This window comes from Acartia tonsa, chromosome 8 (genome assembly GCF_053477335.1).
Source record: "Acartia tonsa isolate MP-2025a chromosome 8, ASM5347733v1, whole genome shotgun sequence".
Lineage (NCBI taxonomy): Eukaryota > Metazoa > Arthropoda > Copepoda > Calanoida > Acartiidae > Acartia > Acartia tonsa.
In genome coordinates, this window is record NC_137267.1 from 29,049,002 (window position 1) to 29,072,016 (window position 23,015).

The 23,015-nt window shown below is 39.8% G+C and overlaps 1 protein-coding gene across 1 annotated transcript in view; it reads left to right on the forward strand.

The window, feature by feature from the left end:
- LOC145325316 (uncharacterized) overlaps window positions 1-21,867 on the forward strand; it is a 71,733-nt gene extending 49,866 nt beyond the window's left edge. The window contains exons 6-15 of the mRNA XM_080168259.1: window positions 15,870-15,919; window positions 16,625-16,662; window positions 16,894-16,932; window positions 17,533-17,629; window positions 18,103-18,214; window positions 19,080-19,156; window positions 19,345-19,424; window positions 19,756-19,931; window positions 20,280-20,574; window positions 21,073-21,867. Of these exons, the coding sequence (XP_080024385.1) occupies window positions 15,870-15,919; window positions 16,625-16,662; window positions 16,894-16,932; window positions 17,533-17,629; window positions 18,103-18,214; window positions 19,080-19,156; window positions 19,345-19,424; window positions 19,756-19,931; window positions 20,280-20,574; window positions 21,073-21,352 (1,244 nt within the window). The 3' untranslated portion in view covers window positions 21,353-21,867. The remainder of the gene's footprint in view (window positions 1-15,869; window positions 15,920-16,624; window positions 16,663-16,893; window positions 16,933-17,532; window positions 17,630-18,102; window positions 18,215-19,079; window positions 19,157-19,344; window positions 19,425-19,755; window positions 19,932-20,279; window positions 20,575-21,072) is intronic.
- The last annotated feature ends 1,148 nt before the right edge of the window (window positions 21,868-23,015 follow it).

Sequence of the window (23,015 nt, forward strand, 5' to 3'; positions counted from 1 at the left end):
ACTAGTTGAAAATTTCTGAAAATTTTTACCTTATTAAAAAATAAAATTTTTGAAAAAAAATACCCTATATTATTATAGTATAAAACGCCTAATAATTTTTTTTGAAAACGTCTCCCCCCCCGTTCACCGGTAGCTGCAGAGTTTTTGGGCGCCCAGCGGCGCCCATTGGGCCCCATCCAGTAGTAGTAATCCTTAAGCCTACCCTGGAGTGAATCTTGAATTCGCATAATGACTGATTCTACGCGGATAGCTTAGTAGTACTCTACTTTAGAACATCTATACTACTGTATCGATGATCCTTGTAGTCACTAAGCGTCCTCTCGAAGCATAGTCAAGAGTTTTCAATCGATGTCACACCATGTCGGTTACCAAACAGGCAAAGTCCTATCCAGGGGAGTCGGAGCACTCTATCTTGGTTCTTTACCAGGGCACCCGAAGTGCCCGCCCGCTTCCCTTATGGTTGCTACCCTAGTCGACGGAGGGCGCATCACCAGTCCAGTAGGCGACCTTTCCCAAGAATAGCATTCTACCGAGTCCATGTTCCCAGTTCGATGTCCCTTTATCCAACAAGTCATATGAAGGAGGAACCAAGTTAAGGACCAAGATCACTTACACTACTGATAGACTCTTACTCCGAGTTTAAAGACTGGACTAAGGGGGCAGCCTTGTGAACGTTAATTCACGTTAACTACCGCCCCCAACCAGTACTGTTGAGGTGGAGATGAAGAGATCTAATACGACCCGCACTCCTACTCAGGGTAGCTTAAGTGCACGACGTAGATGAGGCAACTCATGTCACCCGTACGCTCCTTAAGGAAGGTTAACGTCTCGGGAAGCTTGCCCCTGAAACTTGAAGATGTTTAAAGTCAGTAGACTAAGAATACTAAAGTCAAAGCAAGGTCATAGTCTTCCAGTCAGGCAGAACACCTGACCTTAGTACTATAACCGACCGCACTAGTATACCAACGAAGGCGCCTACCCAGGTTAACGCTTGACACTTGGTATGGTACTTATGTCGAACCCCGGTTTAAGTAAAGGACAAGAGGAAACATGAATGCCCCCCACCACCACGTCTTAATCTCCAGAGGGAGGCGACGTGTCTTGTGTTACCATGCTTGGTGCGGTTCTGCTCGTATAGAACTCCCCCTCTGGTTCCTTGCTCTAAGGGCAGCTAAACCGTCCAATCTAGGTTCTCCCAATCACCCTTGTCCAGCATACCTTACCCTGCATAGCGGCCTCAACCCATACCCAGGTCAAATACTCAAGCAAGAGTGCAGTACTAAGGGAGCTATGCCGCAAGCAAGCAAGCGGAACAATTCCTACCTTGAACCAAGGATATGTTAGACTACAGTCGAATCGACTCTCTGCCCACACAGTAACTTCGGCAGGCAGCGTCTGGTTGACTACTATAGCCCTCAACCCTTGGCGCACTGTCACCCTATACTATAAGCGCCAACCCAAGTCAGGTATTTTGACTCACCGAAGGGGTCCACCTACTTAGAGGGAGTCAAGTGTCAAGCAACCCGCACACTACACTTACTTAAGGTGACGCCTTAAGTATACAGCTTAATCTCCCGACGGAGGCGCTGCACCTTCTTCCACGAGTCTACTTCCCGACTAAGTTACTAAGGTTTCAGTCACTACGGCGGACCGCTGGCGTTCTCGGCCTACTACCCGTTCTACTTAGTGAAGGACTCTCCGCACTTGCCACCTTAAGTATAAGGGTTGAGGGCTGTAGGCACGGAAACTTAGACCGCTTATCTCATCTCTCACCCCAAGCAAGCATCGCCCTACTACACTTGCGGGCCTGTTGAGAGAGTATCCTTCAGAGTGCTACCCAGGTGCACTCTATCTAAGGGTGTTACACCGTGCCTCATCCTTACGGTTACAGTGCCTTTCTCAACCCTTAAGCCAGGCCTTATCAACCTTCTTTGGTACACTCGCTATGCGAACCTGACTTGTAATACCAATCTGTAGGCAACCTTGGTGACCTTAGCTTGCCTTCTACTAAGTGTCTACCTTGTTACCATCCTTCAGGCTTCCTTCGCTCCTCCACTCTAGTGGTTCTCAACCAAGCCTCACCAGGGCACCTTCTACCAAGGTCTTAGGCGGCCCTATACGTTGCCTATACGTTGTACCTTTCCTTAAGGGCAGACCCGCTTCGACAGCCAACTCCCTCACTGGGAGTCCACTGTCCCTTAAGGGAGTTGCCTTAGACCTTGGTTTAGGGTGCCCAAGATACCAGTCTGTTGAACCAGTAGAGTGGGACCACCTACTTCGGTTAGTGCACTAACCCGCAAACGCTAAAGTTAGAAGGCAGCCTACAGATATCTCCTTAACTGCCGCCCGAAGTGACCCTTAAGGCATTCAAGCAACTGTCTACTGTCGCTTGACACTCCTACTACTGGTTGGATGGTTAAGAGTGAACCAAGGTGTTCCGTCTTAGGGTAGTCTTCCTACCCGACTCCAAGCGATGTGCACCCAAGCGACATTCTCGGGTTACCTTAAGGAAGGTTACCCTTACTGGCGAGAACCTGCCCTTGGATATTGGAACACTATAACCAACCACCTACCAAGATCCATTCCAGACCTTTCGGCTACCAGTAGTCTACTTGCGGGATTGATTACCCCCGCAAGCAGCTTGGGTGTGACTCTATAAGGTCAGTCACCCAAGTATTAGGGCTATGATCCATGCCGCCGTCAACTCTACACTGTGCTCCTGACACAAGGTATCCTTGAAGAAGGATGCCTAAAGCAGGAGACTTGCGCTAAGCGCTAAGCTTAGGCTCCCTAAAGCTGCCCTCTAAGTGGTAACGTCCTTAGAAGGGCACCTTGTCAGGAGACTTGCCGCCTTGCTCAAGTATTGGTACCTTGAATACCCAGGTGTATTCAAGCAACTGTCCAATGTCACTACCAATACTCTACTACTGGTTGGATGGTTAAGAGTGAACCAAGATGTTCCGTCTTAGGGTATTGGGCAGCCCGTCATTCTCGCGCTGCCTACCCGACTCCAAGCGATGTGCACCCAAGCGACATTCTCGGGTTACCTTAAGGAAGGTTACCCTTACTGGCGAGAACCTGCCCTTGGATATTGGAACACTATAACCAACCACCTACCAAGATCCATTCCAGACCTTTCGGCTACCAGTAGTCTACTTGCGGGATTGTTATGACCCCCGTAAGTAGCTTGGGTGTGACTCTAACAGGTCAGTCACCCAAGTATTGAGCGCTCCTTCAACCTCCTCTATACTAAGACCGTTACCCAATCTTAGGCTCCCGACACAAGGTTTCCTTAGAGGGACACTAAGGGCGCCTTAAGCAGAAGACTTGCCGCCTAATCCTACTATAAGGACACTCAATCTCAGTCAGGAGTACTGTCTTCATCGATAGAGTGACCCGTGTTGCGTTCTTGAAGCGCTATCTATAAGGGTTCCCAAGATAGAGCGCCTTCGGTAAAGGATTCGAACCATTTCCCAACTATAGGTCAAAGCTCTATCTATACGGGTTCCCAAGATAGGCACCTCGTTGTGCGTTAGCGCTTGGTATAGAGTAAGGTAAGGGCAGACATCCAAGATTGATGCCTAGTCTACCCTACTCTACCTTAAGGGCGCCTGTCTCAGTCAGTAGTACTGTCTTCATCGACGTAAGCTCGCCCGCTGTGCGTTAACCCGACCGTATATGCGTTATAGTGACCCTAACCTTCGGTGTCTACCTTCAGTAAGGGTCCAAGAAACCGTATCTAGATTTTCGTTCAAATCCGTCAAGCGGTTTCTATGATAGCGGGCGCTAACCGCTAGTGGTCGGGTCGGGGAGGTAGGGAGAACGACATACCATGCTCTCCCTAAACCTTCGTACAAGAATTCTTTGGCGTAGAAATTCTCTGGCGCATGCCACTTGCACGAAAGTAAGATTTGACCAACCTTCCTCCCCTATATACTTTTAAAATTCCGCTTATGGGAACACTAGTTGAAAAAAAAAATTTTAATTTTACCTTATTAAAAAATTTTTTTTTTGAAGTGGAAAGTGAAAATCTCGGCAACCAAGGTCACTTTGGATAGCTGTAACTTTGGCTAGGATTGAGCTACAGAGGACTTTAAGTACTCAAATTAAACATCTTGGCAAGCCTAACAACTTTTATTAAAGACTTTGGACAAGATTTTGACTTTTAAGGGGGGTTATGGGGACCCAAACTTTACCAATTTTGGATTTCCATGCATTTGACTGCAAAACTGCAAAAATTTATGCAAATTATTCTAAGTCCAAAGTTGAAAAATGAGAAAATGAAAATATCGCAAACCTAGGTCACTTTGGATAGCTGTAACTTTGGCTAGGATTGAGCTACATAAGACTTTAAGTACTCAAATTAAACATCTTGGCAAGCCTAACAACTTTTATTAAAGGTTTTGGACAAGATTTTGACTTTTAAGGGGGGTTATGACGACCGCAAGTTACCTGATTTTGGATTTCCATGCATTTGACTGCAAAAATGTAAAATTTGATCAAAATTTTGGCTAAGACAAGGGTGCCCTCCAAAATGAAAATCTCGGAAACCAAGGTCACTTTGGATAGCTGTAACTTTGGCTAGGATTGAGCTACAGAGGACTTTAAGTACTCAAATTAAACATCTTGGCAAGCCTAACAACTTTTATTAAAGGTTTTGGACAAGATTTTGACTTTTAAGGGGGGTTATGGGGACCCAAACTTTGCCAATTTTGGATTTCCATGCATTTGACTGCAAAAATTAGGGGATCTCAGACCGGCAAGGGGGCAAGGCAAGGCAAGGTGACTCGTTGTCGTTCTCGTTTTGGGTTGACGTTGACGTAAGCGGTTGACGTTGACGTAAGCTGGCTTACCTTCCAAGCGGGTGCCCTCTCTCCCAAGCAAGGTAGCCAGGCAGCAAGGCAAGGTGACTCGTTGTCGTTCTCGTTTTGGGTTGACGTTGACGTAAGCGGTTGACGTTGACGTAAGCTGGCTTACCTTCCAAGCGGGTGCCCTCTCTCCCAAGCAAGGTAGCCAGGCAGCAAGGCAAGGTGACTCGTTGTCGTTCTCGTTTTGGGTTGACGTTGACGTAAGCGGTTGACGTTGACGTAAGCTGGCTTACCTTCCAAGCGGGTGCCCTCTCTCCCAAGCAAGGTAGCCAGGCAGCAAGGCAAGGTGACTCGTTGTCGTTCTCGTTTTGGGTTGACGTTGACGTAAGGTGTCCGTATCTCGAGAACGGGTGGTCTGAGAGCGCTGTCCTTCCGTTTTTGAGATTGGGACCCCTATATATATACGTATACCAGTCGATGTCAACTTGACCTTAGGACACCTTCTACCTTCACTACCCAGGTGTGAGCCTCGCTTGGTCATAGTGAGCCTCGCTTGGTAATTCAGTGAGCCACGGTTGGTTACCAATCGAGGCTCACTGACTTACCAAGCAAGGCTCACTATGACCAAGCGAGGCTCACTACCCTAGGAAAAATAGACAGTGAGCCACGCTTGGTTACCAATCGAGGCTCACTATCATAAAAAAAGAGGCAGTGAGCCTTGCTTGGTAATTTAGTGAGCCTCGATTGGTAACCAACCGTGGCTCACTGACTTACCAAGCAAGGCTCACTATGACCAAGCGAGGCTCACTACCCTAGGAAAAATAGACAGTGAGCCACGCTTGGTTACCAATCGAGGCTCACTATCATAAAAAAAGAGGCAGTGAGCCTTGCTTGGTAATTTAGTGAGCCTCGATTGGTAACCAACCGTGGCTCACTGACTTACCAAGCAAGGCTCACTATGACCAAGCGAGGCTCACTACCCTAAAAAAAATAGACAGTGAGCCACGCTTGGTTACCAATCGAGGCTCACTATCATAAAAAAAGAGGCAGTGAGCCTTGCTTGGTAATTTAGTGAGCCTCGATTGGTAACCAACCGTGGCTCACTGAATTACCAAGCAAGGCTCACTATGACCAAGCGAGGCTCACTACCCTAGGAAAAAAAGACAGTGAGCCTCGGTTGGTTACCAATCAAGGCTCACTATCATAAAAAAAAGAGGCAGTGAGCCACGCTTGGTAATTTAGTGAGCCTCGATTGGTAACCAACCGTGGCTCACTGTCTTTTTTTCCTAGGAAACTGAGCCTCGCTTGGTCATAGTGAGCCTTGCTTGGTAAGTCAGTGAGCCTCGATTGGTAACCAACCGTGGCTCACTGAATTACCAAGCAAGGCTCACTATGACCAAGCGAGGCTCACTACCCTAGGAAAAAAAGACAGTGAGCCTCGGTTGGTTACCAATCAAGGCTCACTATCATAAAAAAAGAGGCAGTGAGCCACGCTTGGTAATTTAGTGAGCCTCGATTGGTAACCAACCGTGGCTCACTGAATTACCAAGCAAGGCTCACTATGACCAAGCGAGGCTCACTATCCTAGGAATTCAAAGACAGTGAGCCTTGATTGGTAACCAACCGTGGCTCACTGACTTACCAAGCGAGGCTCGATTTGACCAAGCAAGGCTCACTACCCTAGGAATTTAAAGACAGTGAGCCTCGCTTGGTCATAGTGAGCCTTGCTTGGTAATTCAGTGAGCCTCGATTGGTAACCAACCGTGGCTCACTGACTTACCAAGCGAGGCTCGATTTGACCAAGCAAGGCTCACTACCCTAGGAATTTGAAGACAGTGAGCCTCGCTTGGTCATAGTGAGCCTTGCTTGGTAATTCAGTGAGCCTCGATTGGTAACCAACCGTGGCTCACTGACTTACCAAGCGAGGCTCGATTTGACCAAGCAAGGCTCACTACCCTAGGAATTTAAAGACAGTGAGCCTCGCTTGGTCATAGTGAGCCTTGCTTGGTAATTCAGTGAGCCTCGATTGGTAACCAACCGTGGCTCACTGAATTACCAAGCAAGGCTCACTATGACCAAGCGAGGCTCACTATCCTAGGAATTCAAAGACAGTGAGCCTCGATTGGTAACCAACCGTGGCTCACTGACTTACCAAGCGAGGCTCGATTTGACCAAGCAAGGCTCACTACCCTAGGAATTCAAAGACAGTGAGCCTCGCTTGGTCATAGTGAGCCTTGCTTGGTAATTCAGTGAGCCTCGATTGGTAACCAACCGTGGCTCACTGACTTACCAAGCGAGGCTCGATTTGACCAAGCAAGGCTCACTACCCTAGGAATTCAAAGACAGTGAGCCTCGCTTGGTCATAGTGAGCCTTGCTTGGTAATTCAGTGAGCCTCGATTGGTAACCAACCGTGGCTCACTGAATTACCAAGCAAGGCTCGATTTGACCAAGCAAGGCTCACTATCCTAGGAATTCAAAGACAGTGAGCCTCGATTGGTAACCAACCGTGGCTCACTGACTTACCAAGCGAGGCTCGATTTGACCAAGCAAGGCTCACTACCCTAGGAATTCAAAGACAGTGAGCCTCGCTTGGTCATAGTGAGCCTTGCTTGGTAATTCAGTGAGCCTCGATTGGTAACCAACCGTGGCTCACTGAATTACCAAGCAAGGCTCACTATGACCAAGCGAGGCTCACTACCCTAGGAATTCAAAGACAGTGAGCCTCGATTGGTAACCAACCGTGGCTCACTGACTTACCAAGCGAGGCTCGATTTGACCAAGCAAGGCTCACTACCCTAGGAATTCAAAGACAGTGAGCCTCGCTTGGTCATAGTGAGCCTTGCTTGGTAAGTCAGTGAGCCACGGTTGGTTACCAAGCGAGGCTCACTACATTACCAAGCAAGGCTCACTATGACCAAGCAAGGCTCACTACCTCTTAAGTAGGGTGCCCTTATGCCGGCTTACGGGTGTCCTAGTGTCTTCAAGCTGGAGTAGGGTTCCCTTAGACGAGTATACGTGCCCTCTACCTTGGTATACCGTGCCTTGAAGCGGGATAGAGTGAGATACCAACACGTAGGCGCCCGTAAGCTAGACTAGGCATCCTATACCGTGTCTTAGGCTCCCTATACCGTGTCTTAGGCGACCGTAAGCTGGACTAGGCGCCCTATACCGTGTCTTAGGCTCCCTATACCGTGTCTTAGGCGACCGTAAGCTGGACTAGGCATCCTATACCGTGTCTTAGGCTCCCTATACCGTGTCTTAGGCGACCGTAAGCTGGACTAGGCGCCCTATACCGTGTCTTAGGCTCCCTATACCGTGTCTTAGGCGACCGTAAGCTGGACTAGGCATCCTATACCGTGTCTTAGGCTCCCTATACCGTGTCTTAGGCTTGTCTACCCTTACTCTAGGCGCCCTTAAGCGGGACTAGGCGACTGTAGAACGAGGTACCAACACGAGCTTGAGTGTCAAACACCATTCCTTAGTCAAGGTGCCCTTAAGTCCCGCTAGAGAAGGAAAAGTGTAGGCGAGGGTTGACAACGGAGGTCTAGACTGGGCCACAGATGAGCTACAAGAATCGTTTTGGTGTCTATAGAGAGCTTATACGATCCAACTATCAGTTACCATTTCAACCCATAGTCTAAAGTCAGTCTAAGTATACGTGCGGGTGCCCTAAAGTCAGGCAACCTTAACCCGTATAAGGAGTCGTCCAATCTCAAACTGTCTTTAATAAAAGATGCTCTAAATGCCCTCAAGATCATACACACGAAGTTTCATTCCATTATCTCTAACCGTTCTCCGCTTGTAGGGCGCCAAAGTCGAGTAACCGGAGAGAGCAGTCTCCCAACCCATCCACCCGTATACGCAACCCCCTATACTGACTCGCTCCGGTACCTCGACTTTGGCGCACTACCAACGGAGAACGGTTAGAGATAATGGAATGAAACTTAGTGTGGACATTCTTGACACCATTATGAGCATCTTTTATTAAAGGAAGTTTGAGATTGGGGCACTCTAAGACCCAGTTAAGGTGCCCTAAAGTCAGGCTACCTTAACCCGTATAAGGAGTCGTCCAATCTCAAACTGTCTTTAATAAAAGATGCTCTAAATGCCCTCAAGATCATACACACAAAGTTTCATTCCATTATCTCAACCCATTCTCCGCTGGTAGTGCGCCAAAGTCGAGGTACCGGAGCGAGTCAGTATAGGGGGTTGCGTATACGGGTGGATGGGTTGGGAGACTGCTCTCTCCGGTTACTCGACTTTGGCGCACTACCAACGGAGAACGGTTAGAGATAATGGAATGAAACTTAGTGTGGACATTCTTGACACCATTATGAGCATCTTTTATTAAAGGAAGTTTGAGATTGGGGCACTCTAAGATCGGGTTACGGTGCCCTAAAGTCAGGCTACCTTAACCCGTATAAGGAGTCGTCCAATCTCAAACTGTCTTTAATAAAAGATGCTCTAAATGCCCTCAAGATCATACACACGAAGTTTCATTCCATTATCTCTAACCGTTCTCCGTTGGTAGTGCGCCAAAGTCGAGGTACCGGAGCGAGTCTCACTTACAGTCACCTTGACTACTGAATAGCGTTTGACACTAGCGCTCGTATTGGTACCTCGACTTTGCCGCTCTACCAGTCTGCCTACAGTCAAGCTAGCTTAACCAAACTTCGTACAGGGCACCATTAGGCATCAGAGAGCATATCATCTCGAAGTAAAGGGTCCGTTTAGACGACTCTAGAGGGCACTTAAGGCGCCCTGAAGCCTGGTCACCCGAAACTTGGATTCGGGTCTCCCGACTTCAGGGCGCCTTAAGTGCCCTCTATACTGCCCCAAGACCCCTATAATGGTCGTAAAAGATGTCCAGCATGTCAAGACGAATCCATAGACACCTTAAACTCGTTTCTACGTTGACGGAGAGTGGAGTTAGGATGATTCTACCACACGCAACCCGTCTTAGCAGGACGAGAGCGCTAACCGCAGATCTGCAAATCCAGTGCTCAACACGGTTCCTCGTCTTTGGCAAGTCACCAAATGGGCTACAGTTGAGCTAGGAACGAGGTTAAGGTGTCTACAGAGACGTCTTGGCATGCTGAAGAGATAACTCTACACATTAGCTAGTCTAAAGTCACTCTAGAGGGCACTTAGGGCGCCCTGAAGCAACCCAGGTCAAATCTGAAGGCTGCCGCCAGCTTAGCGCTAAATCCAAGTTTTGACTTTGGCACTCCACCAGTCAGGCTACAGTTGAGATATCGACCTCTAGTCTTTTCTATAGTGTCCAGTAGGCATCTGACTATTATATCCTAGCTTGACAAGGTCATATCTCAACTTTCAAGGCGCTGAGGGCACTCAGAGTGACCCTATACCGTCAAAATCTGAAAATACGCGATGTTGCAAAAATCAAAAAAAGTCGATTTTTTATGCAAAAATGAGCTATTTGAGCGGCCCAAAGGCATTCAATCTTAGTTTGGGGTCCATTGGGATGATTTAGGATGGTTTTTGGGTCAATCAAAATTTTGACCAAAATCGATGATTTTTCCATGCTATACCCTTAGCGTTTTTGCCAAAAATGGCCATTTTCGAGGGTTTTGGTAGAAGTGCTGTAAAATGCTTCAAAGTTGAGATAATGACTTCAAATTGAGTACAGATACTCTTGGGCATGTGTCTGACCACATACTAGCTTGGGAAGGCATTTGGACAACTTTCAAGGGGAGGGTGCCCCCCCAAAGACGAGGACTCAAAATCTCAAAATCTGGGTTTTGGGTCAAAATTTTGACATCGCGATTTTTTGATCTAATATGAACCAGCATAGTCCCCTGACACCAAAAACACCTTTGAAAGTGATTTTGGATGCCTAGAACTGATTCTATGGGCAAAAACGTGCAAAAAAAATCTTACGCAAACTCAAATCTTGAAATTTTTTCGGTTCTCGTCTTTGGCGCCCCCTAACCCCCCCAGGAAGTCAAAATCTTGTCCAAAACCTTTAATAAAAGTTGTTAGGCTTGCCAAGATGTTTAATTTGAGTACTTAAAGTCTTATGTAGCTCAATCCTAGCCAAAGTTATAGCTATCCAAAGTGAACCCAGGTTCAAAGGTCGATGTTTCCACTCATGCGGTTACGGTTTTGGCGCACTCAACCTACGGGTAGGACACCCTAAATTTTCATAACTCAGGCCACAGATGAGCTAGAAAGGAGTTTAAGGTGTCTATGGATTCGTCTTGGCAAATGAAAGTCAGTTACCATTTCAACCTATAGTCTAAAGTCACTCTAGAGGGCACTTATGACCCCCTGAAGGCGGTAGAGTGAAACCAAGATTTTTCAAGATTTCAGCCTAGCGACCTTCAGGGTGCCCTAAGTGCCCTCTAGAGTCGTCTAAACGGACCCCTTACTTCGAGATGATATGCTCTCTGATGCCTAATGGTGCCCTGTATGAAGTTTGGTTAAGCTAGCTTGACTGTAGGCAGACTGGTAGAGCGGCAAAGTCAGGCTAGCGCAAAATGTGGGACACCTGTAACGAGAATGGTACCCAGGGGGGGTATGAAGTGAAAATTTTGGTGAAGGAGATCACTTTAAACCTTATAAACGTTGTCCCTATACCCAATAGACTTGATTAGAACCATTAAAACCAGAATCCAAGACACAAAATTTTTTGACTCGATTTTCAAAATCACGCCAGGGGGGTGCGGAGGATGAAAAATTGAAAAAAAAAAAAGTTGTCTCCAAATGTGCTTTTAATGGTCCTAATCAAGTCTATAGGGTATAGGGAGAACGTTTATAAGGTTTAAAGTGATCGCTTTCACCAAAATGGACCCAGGTTACCCCCCCTGGGCAGTACTGTGAAATCTCAAAAATCGATGTCCTGACAGGGGGTAGGGTCGGTCCATTTTGGTGAAGGTGATCACTTTAAACCTTATAAACGTTCTCCCTATACCCAATAGACTTGATTAGAACCATTAAAACCACATTTGGAGACAACTTTTTTTTTTTTCAATTTTTCATCCTCCGCACCCCCCTGGCGTGATTTTCAAAATCGAGTCAAAAAATTTTGTGTCTTGGATTTTGGTTTTAATGCCAGAATATCATTTTAGATTTATTTCGCTTGTTGGCTATACCTCATTCCTGCTATGTATGCTGTAGTAATAATTTGCAATTTTATCAATTGGAAATGTGTTGAATGTGCGGAAGAGAATGCACACTTTAACTAGTTGACCTTGCAGTGGTGAAATTTTGGACACATATTTATAGTAGCCAAACTACTCTATATATCAAAATGTCTGTTTGACCATCAAACGTTTGTTTTTCAGTACGCCACGTTTTAGGGGAAAACATGATTTTCTCAACAGCTGTTTTAGATAAATGGCTTATTTTTTTGCGAAAAAGCCCCATGTCAAAAAGCATTATCAATAAAACTATCTTGGTCCCTCAAACATATTTAGAACTATAAAAAAGGGTTGCTAATATTAGAGATAGAAAGCTGTAGCTTCTTGATAATTTACTCACGAATAATCACTCTTTTTGTAAATTTTTCGTTTTACGTCGTCGGTTCGTCTATAATGATTTAATCAGCTTGTGTTGTTGGAATATTGATCTGTCATAAAATATTCTTGAATATTTGCTCAATTATTGTAGATGTTGTCATCCTTGTCTCGTATGCTAGACATGATTTATTGGATTTTAGTCAATACCATATAATCGACATAAAAATATCTTTGAAATAGCATGTCGATGAAATGTCAGCGATGCCAGATTTTCTTTAATGTTTTATTTCTTGTTTACTAAATTGACTTCTCTGCTAATTTACTGATTGTAAAATCTAAAAACATAATTTGCTTAACATCCAATTTGGATTCTTTTTTTTAAAATCGCTGCGTCACCAGAATTGTTTTTGTGAACAATTTTTGTAGATTTTTTTATGTAATTTTGGAGGATTATTCACGAAAACAATATTGGTGAGGCAACGATGCAGCGACTATAATTTTTAAAAGCGAAGCTTTTCTATAATTAGGGTCGGTCCGTCCGTACGTCCGTCCGTACGTCCGTCCGTCCGTAACGGATAGCTTTTTTCGTTAATTTAGACATGTTAGAATTGTCCTATCGATTTCAAATTTTGCATGCTGATTCCTTTAGTAGTTAGGTACGATTTAGAAAGCGTAGCAACTCTATAATCATTACCAAAATGTCCGTACGTCCATTTTAAACATGTTGATTTTTTTTACTTTTTTAAATAGCTTTTTTCGTTAATTTAGGCATGTTAGAATTGTCCTATCGATTTAAAATTTTGCATCGTGATTCCTGTAATAGTTAGGTACGAGTTAGAAAGCGTAGCAACTCTATAATCATTACCAGAATGTCCGTACGTCCATTTTAAACATGTTGATTTTTTTTTCATTTTTAACAACAAATTTGTATGTGACCTAATTATCCGATTAGTCTGATTTTTGGTATACTGATTCCTGGGACAACAAAGTACAATATTATAAGCGAAGCAACTCTATAATCAAGTCCTAAAAATGTAAGTATGTCCATAATCATTATCCTGTATCAAGCAGTTTTTCAACAAATTTACTTACAATTTTGCTTTGACTCTTATACATTCGCATTCTGATTATTCAGTTCTGACATTATACAAGTGTTAATGTCCGTTTGTCCTAACGTTTCAGAGCTTCGCTTTTATGGATGTTGGTCATCCTTGTTTTTTAAAGAATCCACTTCTGATCCAACTTTAAAATGGCTTTACTTTTCTATTGACAAATAACTTTATTTTTATGAAAACTCTTGTAAGCTAGTATTAATACATATTTGTCCTGGTTATGACATAATTCATGCATATAAGGTCAACTTCAATCATTCAAACCCCAGGGATTTAGGACAATGGCTGATAAATGATCTTGATCCAAAGTTGTAGACAAATACTTTAATTTCATAATAACGGCTGTGATTAAAAGTGCTCTTTATTCGATTAATGAGGTAAAAATTGCCTTAAATCATCCAAAGACCCATTTTTAAAACAACATATAACAACTTTTCCCGGGATCTGTGTGAAGCTTTTATTATGTCAGCGATCAAAATTTTTAGAGGTTGTCGAAACCCTCGCCTAATAGCCTAAAACCTTACTTAGACCATATCGAAACATCCTTTAAAATTATGTTACGATTGATAAAAAGCTTCCTATTGAATATAAACACATTTCATTTAATTGTTTGTTGTTACTACTAGAATGACTATGTTATTGGAGTTTCTTTTTATCAAGTTGCTATATGCTTGATTAGAAATAAATCTAAATAAATTATCATTAGAATCCTATATATTATACGATAAATACAGGATGCTATTGACATTACTAAATCTAAATAATTGCTAATTGTCAAATGAATCGCAATATCTTGAAAATACGCTATTTTGTTAATTTAAAAAAAAAACTTTTAAAAAACATGTTTGATTTGTTTCAATCAGTCTGTACTCTGTATAGACCTTTCAGAACTTTATCTTGAATAGCGGCTGAGAAAAACATGTTTTTCGCTTAATACAGTTGATACACGTATAAAAGGACATGTGATATTATATTGTAGCTTCGCTAAAAAGTTTTTTTACCTTTGTTGTTTATAATAATTTTTCGTTAAAAATTAAAAAATGGCCCTGTATATAAATACAAAATAAACAATTGAAATATGTAAATTTTTTACAAAAAATAAATATGGTATTCGAATTCGTTATTGCCAACCTTATTTATTGAGGTCAAATTCAGGGGTGGATCAATGGACAATTTTTGATCTTTCTCCCAATTTCAATGTATCAAATTCTGCCTATTATAGCTGGGTGGGGGGAAGGCTTTGAAAATGATTTTACCTCCATTAAAACATAAATTTTATATCAATATGTGAAATTCTGACTTTTAAAGCTGGTAAAAATTAAAGGAAAAGGGTTGTAGATTATATAACCGCAATTGTTCTTTCACATCGCTCCCCAAATCAAATTCTACCACGTTTTCTTTGATTAAAATCACGACTTTTTTTTAATGTCGCCAAATTTTACCAATAATTTTAACAATTAGGTAAAAATGTATGAACGAACAAACGGCCTGATGTACGGATGAATAGACCCTAAATGTATGTATGAGTCTAAAATGCTATTATCATTTACCGAACGCCCATCTATTAATCCTATTCGACGTGAATTATTTGTCAATTACATGGTATATTGATATCATACAAAGCTGTATGGTCTACATAAGCAATATGAATTTAAAATCTACAGAATGTCAACATAAGGGTTGATATTGCTGTGCTTTATACCATATGAATATAATTAATTAATTGTTTTTACAAGAATATTTTAGATATCTTCTCCTCTAGATAGCATCTTTTAAATTATAAGTAATTAAATGAAAAGTATATATACATTTGATAGATAGATATCCTATTTATTACATTAATTCATTTTCCAAATTAAATCTATGGTTTTTAGTTATTTAACTCTTTCATTTTTTCATTGATGAAAATAGTTTGTTTGTAGTCTATTTTCGGTAAAAGTTCAATCATCGATACATTGATCAAATCAATCATTTTTAACAGAAAGATTAAGATTACAATTGTTTTCATTGTAGGATTTTTTGAACGTTGACAATGAAAATAGAAAATATATTGAAAACATTTTTAAAAATTCGAAGATTTAAAAAAAACATTAAAATCTCCAAATCCGGGGATTTATTTACACTACATGTTTTTTTTTTAGAGGCGAAGCAATTCTGTAATTTTGTCTATCCGTTTTCTCGGCAGTTGCATAATTTTTGTAAACATACCCCTTTTTATATATTTAATATTTATGCGTATCTATTCGCGTTTTTCTAAAATATAGTTATCTTTATCTTTTTTCTTTGTTTTAATTGTTCTTAATCGATCTAGTTAAGCTGCAGAGTCTTGGGTAAGTATTTTGTCTAGAAAAAAATAGTGTAAAAACGAGGAAAGTGGGCGCAAGACCCCTCCCCCCACACCTTCCGCCACCCGATCGACAGGGGTTGAATTTGGGTTTGATTTTTCTTATCCTTGTATTTATTTTAGCTGCTGCGATAGCTCCTATATCAAGATCAGATGATGGAGCTTTCGATATGGTAATATTTGGTTTTCCTAGCGAAGCTACTCTATGCAGATAACTAAAGAGATAAGACAATGGTCGATAAATTGATGTAAATCCCCAATGATGATACACAAAATTATCTCTTCCTTAGATTAAAATTTGTGGTTTAAACGTTAGAACAATCAACTGAATTAACCAACCAATCAAAATTTACTGAAGTCCCCAAAGTTGTTAAGCCAATGAATAAGAAAAGTCATTATACAATTTTGGGGACTAGTGTACTAAACAGCTCATTGTCCCCTCTTTTTTCAATGGGCGATTTATCTTAGGAGGGTAAAAAGACCTATAAGAAGATTGACTATAAAGGCTACACAAAGATAGACAGACAAATTTTACATAATGATTATAAATTAAGAAAGAGGTTGCGTGATGTGATTAGTAAAATAAAATTTCCAGTTTAGTTTGAGGGAGGGGGGATAATTCCTTCCCCTTACCCACAAGGCCTGTTACATTTGGGAGATCCATATTTTAGTGACAATAGGAGATAAATTAATTTACCACCCAGTTAGGATAAACAAAATTATTACCCAATAGTAAAATTATTGGTAGAAAAGTTTGTAACTTTGTCAACCTAGTCATCGTTAAGACTAACATCAAAAAGTATTAAGCTAACAAATGACAGAACTAGTTTATCAACTAGTATATTTTTTACAAATTTAATGTTTAATTTTTTTCTTAGGAGACTCTTGATAATCAAGTTGTTAAAAATTTCTTCAGGTGACGATTTTTTATTATGTAACACTTACCCTTCCCCTAAAGAAAAACTTCAGATCCAAAAAAAAAAAATTTAAAATGGTTATTTTTATCTATAAAAAAGTTCCACAAATTCATTTTGTTTTCAAATGCTTTCTTTCTTATTACCAATTTTTCAATTTCTAATTTTAATCTTATCTAATTTTTACAAATACACATTATAGTGTATTATTAGACTTTTTATATTTTTTTTAGACATGATGATTATAAGGACTATGTTTATGAACCTAATGTGTAAGTATTTTTGATATACGGGTGAAACAAAACTCAAAGGATTTTCTATTATTAATAAAGAGTTCCAATGTGAATATTTGTATATATTATTAATAGAAGATGTTCTAGTGATTGATTAATCATGTCTAATTTATGAAATATTTTTTTATGATAGCATTTATAATTCAAACTAATCTATAAGAAAAAAAATCATAATACATTTTAAAATTAAGATAGAAAAGACTTTCGGTCACTCGGGGCCAACAAAACGGGAATTTATTTCTTAATTTTTATTTCCGTTAATTAGATTTTCTTATTTATTTAATAGAGGCTACGGCCCTAGAGGCCCTCTAATGGCTTTTGAGGAAGGGAGGTTGCTGCTTCACTCTTTTTTAATTGACGGGGGATGTATTTTTTCCAGAAATGATTTAACTTGGAGGTGGAGGTACCCTCCACCAAAACATATCATAAACCTTTCCAGGACCTATAAGATGCTTTACTTTTAGGGAGAACCATGTCTCTTCAGGGGTTTATAGAGATTTTAAGGCACAAGACAGACAGACAGCCATTTCGTTACTTTTATATTAGGATTTATTGGATTTGATTATTGTAATAATTTAGGTTTGAGAGAATGGCAACAGGTTTCAAAAGAGTTTTTGGGCGTCCAATTTTTACTGTCACCAAGAGGATGGGTGACAGTTTGTTTGATATGCCCAGGGTAAGTTCCAGTGTCGCAGGTTCGAGACAGGGGGAGCGGGGCCAATGGGCTGTTAATAACATTAGTCCCCAAAGTTTTATTATTACGTTTTCTTATTCGTTAGCTAACAACTTTGAAGATTTTGATTGGTTGGCTCATTAAGTTGAGTGTTTAAATGTGTCAACCACTAATTGTAATCTGCAGAAGGGGTAATTTTGTGTATTATGGCAGGGAATGTACATCAATTTTTCGGCCATTGTCTTATCCCTTAGAATCATTGGGTTTGAGGCCCAGTATAATCATACTAATGAATGCGGTTGCAATATCCCCAAAACTCTTTGGCCCACCCCCTCTCCTTCCCCTACCCGACTCCTACACATCCTTGCTTAAGAACTCCATACAAAAGTCATGCAATCAACGAGTTCATGGGAGGTGACAAGGGCCAACTAACAAGATAACTTCTAGGGGTAAAATATGAATTTATTTATTTGTAGAGGTTAACAGAACTTATGTGGGGCGAGGATATACAAAAGAGACAGAGCTCCTATCCTGATGGGTCGGATCCATATCCTGTTGACTATTATCCAGACACATTCCCAGACACTCAGGAATAAGTCATACAAGATTAGATAACATTTTATTGGTAGGGGGACAAAGTGTCTCAAAATTCAGCCATGTGACGTCATCAAAATGAGGGAGATGAGAGGAAAAGTGTGAAAGAAAACCCCTAAAAAAGAGATGGATAATCCCTCATTTTTATGACGTCACATGGCTAATTTTTTCAGACACTTTATCCCCTACATTTTATTGGTGTAACCGCTTCCTATGAAATTTTCTGTGAGAACTTCAGTTCCTTACATGGCTATTCTAACTATACCTAAAAAAACGCACGAGAAGTAAGTATGATTATGTTATTTTAGTAACTTCATTTGAAGTATAATGGACATAATTTAGATATTTTTAGTAATACTTCTCTATAAATCAAAATGTCCGTCTGAAATTGTAATTGAAAAACATGAGTTTCTTGGATGCTGTTTTCTGTGTAGATTCCTTGTTCCATTCTTGTTGGAGAAGGAAGTGTCAGGTCTTTGATTATTTACATTTCTGTTTGAATTTAGACATCTGTTAAATAGAACTTTCAGTTGCTTCGCTCCCATAGGTGCCAGGGATTTCTTCCATTAGTTTTGTTAACGTTTATTGAGGGAGTGGGTTTTTTGTGAGAGGGGGGTCCATTGCCTCCAGAAAATAGCTTGTAATCACAACAGGACCAATAGGTATGTCCCCTGAAAAGTACAACAGTTCAGCTGTAAGCGAATCTATATATGCTTCAGACAATCAGAAAGACATCGTTCTACTTTGTATTATAGCATGTTAGGAAGTGTGAGACGAGTGAATTTTAAAATAGCATAAAACCACCTCAAATTAGGAAAGGGTTGCATTTGTATAAAATGTTATGATTGTTATGATGTATAGATTCCATATTCTGAAACCTGGACTCCTGTGTATGATACAGATACTAATGATTATCAATATTACAATGATGTTCAGGTACCATTTATAATCAGGTAGCAAACATGATGCTTGTCTAGCAAGCACAAAAATCGCCACCCCTTATAATTGAAAAAAAAAGGAAGAGGGTTTAATAAATAGATGTAGGGGGGATTCTTTGCTCAACTAGGAAGCTTAAGCGAAACTACAAAAATAAAAAGTCTAAACATTAACAAATAATATTTTAGGCAACTACTCCATCATATTACCAAGCAGTCAATGTTGTGGACCTCAAACCTGAAACCCAGATAAAGCCAAATATTTACAGGTATTAATTGATTGATAGAAAGGGGATTTCCCTCAAAGTAACAATTTCCCCACTCCTGAGGGCACAATTCATGCGCAGCTGTAACCCTTTACCAATTAAAAACTAACCTAACCCAAAGTAAAACAATAACACACGACTCTGCAATTGAGAAAACCACATAAATCAATAAAATATTACAATTTTGTAGTATTGAAAGGACAGTAACTAAAATTGTAAATCTTTGGGTAACAGTTTAATTTACAGTCCCCTCCATCCCAGATAGATCCATTCATTTCTCATAATGCGGTCTCACATCTATCATTAATTTCATCCTTCTTGATGTTAAATCTAGGCCCATGGACAACAATCCACAGTTAGGAGGCAACATCCAGATAGGATTACCTCCAGCTGGCACCAACAGTCCATCCTGGTCAACATTTTCCATCCAACATGGAAATGATGTAAAGACCTACACAGTAGACCATCACACTGGTGCCACCAGCCACTCCACTTCCCCTGCAAACTCAGGTTCAAATAGTTTGTAATCTATATACAAAATAAACAAAATGTCTATGTGTCTATGTCTGTAACTTAATTTCTCAGTAAACGCTCGACTGATATGGTCTTCCTTTACAGTGAAGCTTTGAATAGATCATAGAAAGGTTAATTGCTTTTTTAAGGTAAGGTACAGCAAGAAAAAATACCCCACAGCATATCATTTGTAAAAAAAAGATTAAAATGAAAAGTGGATGGCTGACATAACCCTCCTTATCTCATGCCCAAAAAGGCCTCTAGAGACACACCGCTTTTTAATAGAATAATAAATGATACAATGATGTCCTTCAATGAACTAAGCATAATGTATATCAATTATAGGCAGCCAACCAGGAAATAATTATGTAGGAGACCAGAAATTAAACAAGTACAAACCACCTCCACCTCCCGCCTATGCTCCACCCAACTCAATCACCAACAGCTATGACCCTCGCCAGACTGGAAAGCGCCAGGGTCCTGTTAGGCCACAAAGGCAGGCTATAAGGCGACCCCAGGGAACACCCTCAATCGTTAATGGAGAGACTGAGGATATGGCCCACAAGAATTATCAGAATCATAGGCTTGTTCCTGAGCAACCTCCTGTAAAGTTGGTTTCACCTAATACTGCTGATTCCAGGTTTAACATTTCTTATTGTATAGAATTCTTTGTCGGTCGATAGGCTTAAAAGTATCTTTTATGAATCTTTTCATTATGCTCTATTGAAGCTAACATTTTTCTCTTGTTCTCATTTTTTCTTTATATGATTTTTTTGTGGTTTCCCTTAAAGTGCTTAGACGAGCATGGAAACTGGAATTCTCCTTTTTTTAAATAGAAAGTTTTTTTTCTGGTACATTTTCTACCTAAGGCTAGGTTAGGTTATTTTGGTCACAGGGTAGACCAACGGCCAGCAGGTATAGAGCCCACATGAAATCACATTACCCCTAATATCTAATTTCACTGGGTGGTAAAGGACCCTACCACCCAGTGGATCCATTAACCCTGTAGTACAAAGCTAAGTAACTTATATACAACTTGCAATCCTCTATTTTGTTATTAATTTAGCAGCATAAGAAAAGCAATTGTCAAAATGCAACATCTTTTTATTCAGCTCCTGATTAATTGTTGATTATTTAGTAATGACATTACTGTGGTACATCCGGCTGGAGTGGAATCTGTCCAGAATAATCTGGAACAATCTGGTCACCTGAACCGACATGATGCAGTTAACCAGGGAGGAAGAGGAGTGCCCGATCTTACTTCCCCCAACAAGCCAAGAAAGAGACAAACTATTTTCCCGCCAAAACAAAATGGCGGTATTCATGTTGCCAGAGATGCAAACAGTCCAAATGGCCAATTTCCAACGTTGTACATAAAACCGGATTCTAAGTTTCCAACTGTTATTGTCTTTCCCTAAGTTTATATCATATATGAAGATCTTTATTAGGTGTGTTTTTTAAATCAAAATTTTGCTAGAATCTTTCGTTTTTATATCAATACAGGTAAATCTATCTTTGTTTACATGCATATTTTGATTTGATTCTGTGTCCAATTTTATCATGTAAAGTTTTGTACTGTATTCCCATTTAATGAGCTTATGTATCATACATTTAAATTATTTCTTATATCTATCATATTCATAACTAATTGTAAATTTTTGCAAAATAAAATATAAAAACCAAATATTCAAACAATTTTTAGACTTAATTACTCAACACTTTAATATTAATGCAATTTTAAAATTAAATTTAGTTTCCCAAAAGTACATAATTTTAACAATAATCATAAAGTATTTATTTGCAAAGTTTGAATTTAATTTACAATTTACAAAATTATTTATTGCACTGTAAACAATAAATGTACATATCTATGCTTAAAAATTAATGTAATAATCTTATAATTCAGGCCTCAATTTAAAAAATTTTCATTTCTTTCTCTGAATTTTGTGTAAAGAATCTCTTTTTTAATTATTTTAAAAATGATTGAATTTTACTGTAATTTTACTGTAATAAAGTATCATCACTTATTTAAAAGTGTGTTCGTTTAATCTTTTATAAAAGTAGTAGGATGTTCATCTGTTTGTAATCCATTAATTCAGCAGGGGGTTATATAATCTAGAGGGGTCAGAAAATAGGGAAATGCAGTTATATGGATATCTTGTTTTAGAAAGTTGCTGACACCCTCATTCTTAACGCTACTATTATAATCTAAAAGAAGTGACTAATTTTTTAGGTTGGCCTAATATTGACTTTGGAGAGGGTTTAGTGTAAGGTAAAGGAGTAAAGAGTAGACATTTAAACATTGTATCTCAGAAAAGTATTTTGTATGGACGAACGGACGAAGTTTTATTTGTTTTTATATATTCATCAAATGCTCTGTTAACATCAAGGTGCTATTAATTTTCTAATAAAAAAAATTGTTAAATTATAAATAAACAATGAAAATACACTTATGGTGGATTTTAATATTTAAAATTAATTATTTCTACTAAATTGAATATATAAATGTTTAATTTCAAATTTTTAATCATATGATCTTTATATATATTAATGGCATTGTAATTTTAGCAATTTGTCGCAAATTTAGGTTATAAATCATTGGCAAATTAAACTATTTTTCTACCAAATAAGATAATGGGCCAAATTCTAAAATTTCTTAGGACTGCCTAGAAGTTTCCTTAGATTCACATAGAAACTTTATAAAAAAAAAAGTATGTTAAAGTTATTTTGTCAAAATTAAGTAAGGCTAACCCCTCGGGGTAACAGCCTCGCAAGCCAGAAAGGCATATTTAAACGTTGTAAATAAGAATAGAAGGAGATGTGGAGTTTCGGTGGCCCACTAATCGGAAAATGGTTTAGTACAAAAAAATTAATTTTCCTTCAGTTTTATTATAAAGTAATCAGTTATTGACGAGGTTTTTGTTAGATTAGTTTAAAATTTATGCCATTTAATAGGTTTAAATCCCATTAATTAATGATTAGTTATTAGTATTGTCTTTATAATAATAAGGACGTGCATAAAATTTTACCAAAGGGTACACGAAGCCTACTTAAAATTCCTACACACCTATTTATTTTAAA